This window comes from Alosa pseudoharengus, unplaced genomic scaffold, assembly GCF_046254945.1.
Source record: "Alosa pseudoharengus isolate Yale_2024_CS ecotype anadromous, Long Island Sound unplaced genomic scaffold, YU_APseudo_1.1 YU_APseudo_1.1_scf_24, whole genome shotgun sequence".
Lineage (NCBI taxonomy): Eukaryota > Metazoa > Chordata > Actinopteri > Clupeiformes > Clupeidae > Alosa > Alosa pseudoharengus.
The window spans coordinates 15,630,134-15,641,887 of NW_027468689.1; the positions used below are offsets into that span (position 1 = coordinate 15,630,134).

The following is an 11,754-nucleotide window of genomic DNA, read 5'->3' on the forward strand; positions in this document are numbered from 1 at the left end:
GGTCAGATCGCCGGCCGGGTATCATAATTAATATTTGTGGTTTGGGGGGGGGGGGGGGGGGTGGCTTAAAAACATATAGCCCAGGGGCCTCAGGTGGTATTAAGGCGCCCCTGTGCACAGTAAATGTCTCACACTTTTAACATGAGATGAACTGTGGGAGTAAAGGCTGTGATCAGGTCCCAGAGATAAGCTGAGAGCTTCAATTGAAACATTACCTGACTTTATTCATCACAAAATCCTCTCATGTTCTATAGCTTAATACAAGAGTATGCCTACTTCAGTTATTATTGCACAGAATATGCCAAAATTATGTTACAAAAAAAAAAAAAAACATATTAATTTAACATGAAAGTTAAGTAGTCAATGGAGGTGTTCTGGACCTGGGGAAGTTGACAAAATGTTTTTTTACAAAAACTAATCTTCAAAAAGACTGTTCTATAGATTCTCTCAGAAGCAAGTAAGCTGGAGACTAGTCACACAGAGGTGATGTGCAAACATCTCTCTTTGCAGAAATGGCTGCACAAAAATTGCTAAAAAAGCACCCAAGTGTGAGGTGGGCGACCGATAATAGTCGTAGGCTCAGAAGGGTGTGACAAGAAGTATAACATGAGAGCTCTCCAGCTGAAAACATGCACAGAAACATGCCCTCATTACTAGCAGGCATTTTTAAAATGCCCTCCACAGGGAATGTTCTCTGTTCTATCTTCTTAGGAAAACACTGTGTGAGCTGCTTCCCTGCAATCATCAGCAGTTAATGATCCATTGGGAAGGGATCGAAACACAATAGGATTCAACTAGGAGCTGGGGGGGAGGAAAGGGGTTCTGGGGTTTAACTGGCTTAGTAGTGTTGCTCAGCCCTGTAAATAAGGCACACGCAGTCATGTCAGGGAACAGGGTAATCTCTGGGATCAGAATTAATAATGGAGAAAGGAGAATCTGAAGATCAAACAGTACAGTGTCCCTGATGTGATCGTTCCTTCATCCGCGCCTATCAAAAACACTTTCATCTTTGGCTCCTTTCAAACCGAATCTACAGGGATTTCTTTTCTGATAGGGTCCTAGGCCACTTCTGTGATGTGATCATCACTGACAATGCATTTAGACAGACTATTTCAACAAAAGATTTATCAAGTTATCAAGACCTTGCATAAAAAAATCTCGTTCATTCAAAAGATATGCTAGCCTAACGTAAAAATAGCTCTTGGTTTTTGTGCTATGAAAATCCTTATGCACATGAAATGTGGACAAAAGGGTGGTAGCATATCTTTCCCCTTTGCAATGCACTGTGTCCTGATTAGGAAAAAGGGTCTTCAGCATGACAAATGGGCCATGAAGAGAAATATCTTACATCTGTGCTTTCCAGACATACTTTGACCCACGGCCATGCATATATACACTGGGGCATGTCTCCTGTATTTGAGTCTAAATCCATCACACATTCACATACTACTGCTTACTACCTTACTACTGCTGCTACAACCATGCAGCCTCTGAGAGAAGGGAATGTAATCAGTGTGGGTTCTTTAATCAGCAGTTCAATTTTATCTGTAACCTGGGTCATTTGTGTTTGTTTGCTTGTGTTTGTTTTGGCTTTATTATTTTAAAAAACAACTCAGTCTGCTGGGAAGGGAAAGGACTGCAATTGGCAAAGGTGCAGCTGAGGTGAAAGGGAAAACATGATATATTCAGTGTAGCTTAGGCTACCCACAATAACTGATTACAATTCAGTGTGACAGTCATCAGTTGCGCAATTCAGGGGAACTGGCTCATTCACAATGATAATTCAAATTGCCCTACATAAGAGGGTGGAAAGAAGAATAACATAAATTACAATATTTAAAGTGGAGGTGTAAAAAAACGATAGTTGTTGTTCAAAACAAGTATTTGGAATCGTGCGTAACCTTTACGCTTTAAATAATAGACATAGGCTAGCTAGCACTAGCACTATTGGAAATTATGTGTCGCTAACATCTAACTTGCACAGCAATTGTATTTTAGCTTTACACATTTCGCAACCTACATGACAACTTTTGTTGCCATATTCTACTATTATCTGTCGGTTTGACATTTAAATGTGACATTCAGTTCACCTCTGTCTCATCCATTCTCATCACCACATGAAACCATTTACTTCCTTGAATGTGTCTGTTTTGTGAGGGAAGAGGATGTCTTCACCTAATCTGTCAATTTTCCGATCCGGATGTTCACCATCCAACTCTCATAGACCGTGCAGTCGCGGTAACTCCTCGCCAACTGTCGCACGCCATATGCCTGCCGTTCAGTCTGGACAGAAGTGCGCGCGCACACGCACACACACACACACTCTCGCACGTGTCACTACCGGTTCTTAATACTTAGGCTAGATTGCCCAAGTGACAAGTGATTGCATGCCCCACTGCTTGTCCGCTGCCTGTCTGTTCTAGGGGATCTGACCTTATCTTTCAGCTGACACCTCTAACGCATGCTGTCAGAGGAATAACATATGGCGGTGTCTTTGATCCGGATAGGTCGGGGAAGGTCCTTCCTTGTCAGTTAACGGTGGGACACTATAACGATGTCGATCAGGAGTTTGTTTGTGCCACATGTTACTTTTTCATTGATGCATCTTTCAAGTGCATGAATCGTATGTTCATGGCTATGCAATTCATGTGCGGTTTAAGATGTCCAAAAAAGCTACTAAAAAAGCAGGCCATGATTGTGGGGGAACATTGCCCTCTACGGGTAAGAAACATTCGCTTACATCATTCACGTTTTTGTAATATGTCATGTGTTTTTATTTTGTTGTTATACGTATGCTGCGCTATATAAGTACCAGTCCGACATTTGAGTCATTGATTCAACATATTCTGTGATATGCAGTCACACATGTTGTATCATTTCTTTTGTATCAAGTATTTTAAAGACTACACAGAGATGCTTTCAAAAGCTAATCTGAATAGCCTATCATGGAATTCGATCGGATAAACTGTGTAGTAGGCTATTATATACAAGTACCAATAGTCTTCGATATGATTAGGTCTAAGACGTGGTAATCTTGAGTCCAACCAAAATATTCCAATAAATGTGATGTCCTGAAGTGTTCATCTGAAGTTCATCTTAAAAGTACCACAGTAAACTACGTAGCACATATAAACTAATGGTTCACATAGACCCTTTGGATTCAGCAATACATTCATAATTGGAAAACCCGAGAACACCAATTCAGCAAATATGTTTTATTATACAAAAATAGTAGGCTATATGTAAAAAGCAATAAGTTATTTGGCGCGTATTTCTGTCACTTGGCTACTACTCATTGAGTTCAGTCAGACTGAGTCCAGTGAAGCTCGTTCATCGTCCTAGTCGTCCTTCTCAGGTTGTTTTCCATAAAACATTTCCAGTAGAAGTTCTTCCATGTTGACTGCTCCTATGACCGGTTTAAAGAAGAGCCCTGCAACGACGTTTGCGTTGATAGACCGAAGCATGGAGAGTGCGATGAAGAGTTTGGCAAACCTCGTGGAGTCCCCTCGGTGAATCATTTTGACATATTCATTTAGTGCTTGATGCGCTTCGCTCTGCAGCCCCTGAATGTAATGTTGACACTGCAGCCCCTCGACATCTGAAGAGAAAACACAGTTGAGGAAAATGATGTCATTATGTTCGTACGTAATCAAATTGTCCCACCCTTTTAAATTACAATGTGTGCACAACAGGGCATCCAAATAACCATATCAGAACTGTATTGACAATTTAATCTACTATGTATAATTACTGCAATACTAAAATAAAATAAAAATGCATCATACAATCATTATTTCCTGTGTTAACTACTTCCAACCGACACATGCATTGTATAGACAGTGCTGCGTAGCCAACACACCTGGATTGAAGAGGATGGCTCCTTTCAGATAGGCATACTCCTTTGTGCTTATATCGAGACTCCAGCATTTACTGAGGAACAGTTTGATACCCTGCACATCAACGATAGACACGCCTGGCGCACTACACTCTGACGGGTTATCCGTTTTGTCCGGGCCGCTGGTTAAAATCCTCTGCAACATGCTGAGTTCGGGCGTTTCGGTGGTCTCGAAAGAAATCCTGTCCTGCGCCATACCGAGGACCAGTAACGGAGCCCAGCTGCTTCTCACTAGAACGTGCTGGTCCTCCACAGGGAGCTCCCGAAAGCAGGGCACATTCTTGACAAACTTGAGAGTCTTTACGAGCACCGCAGACGCGGCTTTGCAGGTGGTTTGCGGCGACCGAAGCGCAACCTTTTTCTTAGATCCACATGTACAAGCTTGTACCGACACAGCGACTCTCTGGATCCTTTGCTGCGAGTTCTGAGCGGACTGGATGTCGTTCTTCAAAATACTATACAGGATGCTGCTTTGCCTCCTTTCGCTTATGCAGTGGCATCCGTCGAAACAAGCCATGCCGTCAACTGTGTAAGGGACCAGTCGAATTCGAATTAGCTACGCTTACTTCTGTGCCCCGCTGATCCCATGAACACCGAGGTTTTATATTTCTTTCCTTCCTTTCAAATGACAAGTAGTTGGGACTTTTTAAATATCGTCCGACACCTCCCACTTCTATTTTTCTGACGTACACCTAGGGGGTGCTAGCTGCTATCAAATGAGGGAGGCGCTGTTATGCGTCTGCCAGGCACATTCATAAACAACCATTTCTGGGGACATTGACCAATATTGTTTTTTGTCTCTTTCTACTAAAATATGAATTTTTATTATTTTTGTAAATTATAAAACGTGTTCACATTAGCCTAAGTTGTTGGAAGTCTCAAAATTGGAAGTACACTGTATGCCTTATGGATGTGCAAGCTTTCAAGTTTGTGTTTGTTAACTCTGAAGTTTTTTCTATTCTTTTTTAGTCTCCATGACCTCCCCGATGTCAGGGCAATAAACCTATTTGTCAAATTAATGTATGATAATGTCCAAATTTGTAATTTGCCGTTGATTGAATAGGGTTAGGCCTGAAGTTTCAATCTCTGCGATATTAAAATTATACTCTCAGGAATGAAGAAGGCTCTCAATGGGGAATATTTAGTTCATTGAGAATTTGAATCCACAAAGTTTACCAGGATATAGAAATCAGGATTCAGATTCTGTGGTATAATAGGCATATCTCTTTTTATTATTATATGTTCTATTATTATTTTTCCAAATAATGACCCTTACTTACGTACGTACTTATTATCTGTAGTCCTGTACCTTGGTGTACCTTTTTCAACGTACCTCATTACTCTTCGAATTGAGGCCTTCAGCTTGAGTGTGCTGGTGGTGTCTGAACACTCAACATTCTGAATTTCTCTTGAAGGTCTGCTTTTAAGCAAGGCTAAAAACCCTGCACAACCCCCACCATCTCTCCGCTTGAGATTTTTGGGCAATAGAAGACATATCATTGCTTGATTTCCATCTTAATAAAGTATTGAATTTGCTTCCAATTACTAAGATATTGTGTTTCCTACCACTGCACCAGAGCATACGTTGTTTTACTCAAGGTTAAGTCAATACCCAATATGTCTAACATTCTGTTAATGGATTTGTGTCATTTTTCCAGTTTTAGTACCAAAATATGTTCTTGCCAGAATACATACAGGAACAATGAGTAAGCTATAACTTGCAAATATTCTGGCACATTTTTCTGATCAGCACCATCACCATGTTGTGGACTCACTAAAAATAAATAATTATTTGTTCATTTGAAATGAATACATGACCTTGTTTGATATATGTAAACCACTTAGAAAATCTCCTTTTGCAGCCTAGCTACCGTTTATCTTGCTACCCTTTACAGCAGCAGCAAAGACCTTGAGAAATGGTAGCCTACAAAAAATTCATCACAACTTTGAAGTTGAGGGTCACTCCCTTTGTGTTGGGCAAGGAGATTTGCGAGACGCTGATGCCAGCGAGGTGATGTCATCTTATCCTCAAGACAATTATAAAAGGTTATTGATTTGCCACTTGTATGGCGAAGCAGCCAAACATTCTACTCTCTACGAGACTGTGAAGGACACATCTATGGGGGAGCAGATGAAAACCCACACAGAATGATTAGAATATTGTCTAGAAAAATGAAAACTCACAAATGATTCATGTGGGAAAAAAAGTTTTCTTCTGTCTTTTACTGCTTGGATCAAGGTCATTGTCACATAAACAGTATCCACCTCCCTCATCCGTGTAGACAAATCCTTTGCTCGTTGAAGCACTGAGAATGTTGCAGACAGGTTGTACAAATCTTCTCCCTGTCTACAAAATTAGATTTTGCTCATATTATTCCTTATTGCTGAGGTGCACAGCATATCAACCTTTTTTTCTGGGTCAGGCTTTTCTCTAAATTTCAGCGCTATAGCCTTGAGGGCCAAGGCTGCTGTCTCCCCTCTCTCAGTTTAAAGAAAATTATGGCTGCTTCTCAGGTAGTTAATGTTGACCTCAAGGGACTCAAGCAGCTCTGCTGGCCCTATTTCAACCAATTTCATCAGATTCCAACCCTGCTGAGGGACAATAACAGAACATTTATATTTCCAGTTTTTAAGAACATGAACAGTTGTATTGTAACATGAAGAGTGACCCTTAAAGAAAATGTAATCAGCATTGCAAGAAAAGTCCATCCGTGCATACATAGTTAGATAATAAATATAGTAAACCTAAACGTAATAAACTATAGTCTAACAAATTGTCTTTTGGATATCTATTTGCTATTTGTGACTGTTATAATAAGCAGTGTTGTTTGCAGGATATCATGAAATTGCTTTGTCTGTGTCTATCTGAACAGATGAATGTTTTTACAGCTCTTTTGTACATTGTGTTATAGGACTTTTGAGCTATACAACTTTCCTGATCTCACACTGAATTCCCAATAGTGTACAGTGCAAAACACATATGGTGCAACAATTTCACTTTCCTCCAGTGGTGAAGCAAACCAAATCCCAGCGAAGTCTAAACTTGGCTGGTTATGCACTGTTACATTAGTTTTTATTGGATTTATTTTAGTTCTGTTCTATTTAAGGTCTTTAAATGTTGCATTTTTGAGTGTGTGGCAATAGTAGTGTAGTGCAATACTCAGACATGTTATTATAGATGCTTTGCCCCCATTGAAGTGCTGCCTTCTATCAGTTCTGAGGTTGGTGGGTGTCTTAACATGTAACAAGCATGTACAAAAATAAATCGCATTGTGAAAAATAGAAAGAAAATAAACAGCACATGGAGACCACAAAAGGGGAGTTGAAAATGGTGACAGAGTGTCCACCTCATTGCTTAAAGTTCAGTCATCTGTAAATTCATGTATGTACATATGTGTGTCATATAGAGACATATACACACTCTCTCTCTTTCTTTCTGTCAAACACACACAGAAATAGACAGACCAACAGACACACATACAAACATACAAACACACACACACACACACACATACACACTGTGGTTACAGGGACCAAATGTGTGGAGTACTGTCACATAAAAGAGTGTGTGCCTATACACTTAAAAGTGTGTGTGCCTACAGTATACACTTAAAAGAGTGTATGAAGGCCAACTGTGGGGAATAAATATGTAGAAGGTAAGCACAAAATAATACAATCTAACCCTCAGGTAGTTATAAAAACTATTCTTTTCAATTAAAAGAAAACTTCTGTTTCAGTAAGGTCCAAAAAGCAAAGTCAAATCCAAACACGAGCAACTGGAGAATTGTTGGATGAAATTACTACTGAAAATGGCAAATCCCACTGCATCACAATGAATGAATGTTGTATGCACTGGGACTACTTTTTTCAACCTTTACACTATCTGATAATTAACGTTTTAAGCGTGATCTCTTTCAAGAGGACTTGGAGGGTTACTCTTTCACTACTGTTCTTTATCTAAATGTGTCTTTTGTGTCTAGATTTGAGTCTTGGCCGGAATGTTGAATGGCTTTGCATTCACTCTTTTCACCTGTGCACCACGCACCATGTCTATTATGACTCACGGAAATGTATCACATTTATGCATCACCTTGCCAAAGTTTTGGGGTCCTTCTTTCCAAGGACAAACTCCTGGTTGTGAGATCCAGGTCCACCTTCACTTCAGTGACTATGAGGGTACTGACATTGTATGCAGCTTTTCAGAACATGCATTTTAAAGTGTGAAATCTGCCGTGTGGATGTGAAGTAGAAGAGGAAGACATTTACTCAGTCCAAATCCAATAATATGCATCGGAAAATATTTGGTAACACTTTACTTGACAGTATCGACATAAGAGTGACATGACACTGTCATGACACATGAACCATAACCCTAATCCTAACCTCTAACCCTATAACTCTAATCCTAACCCTAACTTGTTATGACAAAAACCGAATGATACTTATTAACAGAAGCGTTATGTCATAAACGTTTATGACTTGTTTGTGACACGTTCATGACAGTGTCATGTCACGCTTGTGTCGACACTGTCAAATAAAGTGTAACCAAATAGGTAACAGTAAAATCATTCTGATTGCTGAGAACTGAGGCTACAATAGGCTACTACTAAAGTGATTGATAAGTCAAATAGGGCACTCATTTAAGAACCAACCTCTATTGATCGTCTCTGCCTCTGGACTAAGAACATGCAGAAAAACATTTTTTACGTATTTTGTCTTTATATCAGACCCTAACACTGACCAAAAAAAAACAACACAAGATATATTTCATTGCATTTCTGTATTACAGTGAACACGGTGATGAACACAACATGATGAATCATGTTAAGTAAAACCAGACTATTAACTACAGGCAGGTCATGTGAGTTCATACTCGTTTGTCAGCTCAGACAGAAGGCTTTATCTTAATGAGGAAGTGTCTGGCCAATTACGTCAGTATCCTGAACTGGACCAAGTTATGATTCGCACCACTGAAAAGTGAAGGTCATGTTGCAAGTCCCCATGTTTCTTTTGTGTTTGGCCTTGATGCCTTCAATCATATCTGGGGTCAGACCCAAAACTATACAGAACTTGAACACCATGTCTGTACCATACTGTTGAAGTGACAATGATAACTTAATCATGATCCGTGTTAAAACAAGCAATCAATCTGGCATGCTGCTCCAGTTTACCTTTCTGAGTAAGTGAAAATAAACAAGGAAAAGGTATTTGGAGACTCCTTAAGTATGAAGCATAGTTTGACATTTCTGAGGAAATACTGACTATTCTTTTCTCTAAAATGGATTAATTACTTGTTAGCTCAAACTGAGATGAGGGAATTACAGCCCTATTCAGACGGTAAAGTAGGCCATGTTGCCACTTAACTGTGTCTTTATGTGTGTGGGTGTGTGTGTGGGTGTGTTTGTGTCAATACACCAATAAGTCCTTCCAAGTGCCTTTCATAGATTTTGTTTTTGTTTGACCTTGAGTAGGATATGTTTGAAAGTTGTTCGTAAACAAATACCATTCTGCATGATAACCATAGCCATGCAGACTTGATGATTAATGTTCATTAAAAAACTTGTGAATGACGAGTGTTGTGTCATATTGAGTCATGGCTATCAGACCTCATATCAGTGCTGTCTGCTATGATGTCATTTCCTAAGCTAACTGATGAACTGATATAGCCTTTGCCTTATTATGCTGAACTTTGTGTCAACTGTAGCAAATTTTGCGCATTTTATCTGTCCACAATTTTTATTTATAAATGCCATTTTCTAGTAAGAAATCTTATCAGAGTCCTATTAGAATCAGTACGTTGCTGCAAATACAAGTATTTGTTCATAATATTCATAATGTTTTCAATTCAATTAAACTATCATACTATCATCGTCAATATGCCAGTATTTTATACAATTTAATACTCTAAATTACTCTGACATTAACATTTTCTATTCTCGGCTGACAAAAGCTATTTGCATCATGAACTGAATTCCAGCACAGCCAAGGTTCCATAAATAAAACTTACGAGCATCCTTCCAAAAGCACATATGAAAGTCTTCATGGTGTTACAGGTTGTCTCAGCTGGCTTCAGGCTTGCCAGTTGCAGCGGTGTGTTTTCCCCCTCAGCACAGCGTACAGTGTTGTGGGGGCTAAAATGCTGACACATTCAAATAAAACACTCAAACAAGCTGCAAGGTTGTCATGACCCACAGGGAATATGGATCTGGCTAAAATTTTAAAGGAGCAACCTTGAAAAGCTTTCAGAAATGTTTCTTGGTTTCCCCTTTTAGTGGAGAAAAAACACGATGTTCATTCTGCAAGCAAGGAAGAATATGCTCAAAGTTTCCCCCACGGAAATGCCTTATTACTTTGTTGTTGAGTTCCGACTGTTACTATAGTTACTGCCATGATTTTCTCCCCTCATGCATCTATGACTTTACCCATAAAGCACTGTGGCCTTGTGTCTCACAGTTATAAATTGAATACTCCTCTTTTCAAGGGCTTCTGTCATTCTGTCTGTAACTTAAAGAGCTATGGGAGAGGAAATTCATTTGACACTGTGTGTGGTGTGTGTGTGTGAGGGGAGGGAGGGTGCGTGTGTGTGTGCCTGCATGTGCAAGGGTGTGTGTGTGTGTGTGTGCATGTGCAAGGGTGTGTGTGTGCATACCTGCCAACACTCCCGTTTTTCCCGGGTTTCAAGGTCATCTCCCGGCACCCTCCCGTTGTGTTATTTCTCCCGGAAAACTCCCGTAATTTGCATGACCATCAAACTTAATTTGTGTGTGTGTGTGTGTGTGTGTGTGCCTGCTTGTGCAAGGGTGTGTTTGTGTGTGTGTGTGAGTGGATTGAAGGAGTGCAAGACAGTGTCTGTAGATGTGAGATTATTTTTTAAAAACTGTGCGTATCTTTGCAAGTGAGTGAGTGTGTGTTTGTGTTTGTGCGCTAATGAGAATTTCCCCCAACAAAGCCTGAAGGTATTCTGTATTCTAAATGAAAGTAGCTCAGGTGTAATCTCATCTCCTTCCAAAAAAAACGCCCCCACAGTTATAAAGCAAAGCCACACGTCTGCATTAGCACAGCGAATCATCAACAACCTGCCTCATTACTGACTCATTATTTAATACCACACACACACATCATCGGTATCCAGACAGCCATTGAATTTTAAGCTTGTTGAAAAATACACAAAAGATGGTTAGATGAGTGACTGCTGTTCTCTGATGTATGTTGATCCTGTTACAGCATCAAGTAAGTTCTGGTAAGTCACATCACTGGAAGGAATGAAGGTCCCCAGTTCTGGACTTAAGATGATATTCACAATGCAAATTCAAAACATGTGTGGGTCTGATCCGCGCACAAATACACACAGACCACCCCGCTCATATATGTAAACCCAGTCTTAATCTGGATTGGGAGTGTCTCAGATCGCCCCGGTTGGCCAGTTCACAATACACTTTTTTGTTTTTGTCCTTGGGTTTGCTTGTCCTTGAGTTGAATACGAAACCTGTTTTTTTTTTTTTCTGTGGTTACTAAATTTGCTATTATGTGTACTGCGCAAACAACATGGGATTGCAATTTATTTTCTGGCATACATCAAGGGTTTCAGGCTCTTGATTCACAGTGGGCAGCTTTTTAGAGAACACTGTCAGACAGTTTCTTTTAAAAGCCAACAAAGTAAAAGCAGGAAGCGTGAATTGATTTTCAGCAGGGGGGAATAACTCTTAGCAGCATGAGATGTGGACATTAGTTTAATGATTTGCTCACTAGTTGCACGCCATCTCTGTAATTTTGCCACATGCAAATGGAAAACCCTGCTAACACCACTGGTAGCAACCTACTCTTGCGTCATAAATTCCCAACAAACAGACAGCACTGCA

At 40.0% G+C, this 11,754-nt stretch overlaps 1 protein-coding gene across 1 annotated transcript; it reads right to left on the reverse strand.

The window, feature by feature from the left end:
• Nucleotides 1-2,944: 2,944 nt before the first annotated feature.
• On the reverse strand, nucleotides 2,945-4,496 carry nr0b1 (nuclear receptor subfamily 0, group B, member 1). The gene is made up of 2 exons (XM_076302630.1): nucleotides 3,860-4,496; nucleotides 2,945-3,598 (listed from the first exon to the last, which is right to left on the reverse strand). The coding sequence occupies exons 1-2, from the start codon at nucleotides 4,410-4,412 to the stop codon at nucleotides 3,339-3,341; spliced, it is 813 nt and encodes a 270-aa protein (XP_076158745.1). The 5' UTR covers nucleotides 4,413-4,496; the 3' UTR covers nucleotides 2,945-3,338.
• Nucleotides 4,497-11,754: the final 7,258 nt, after the last annotated feature.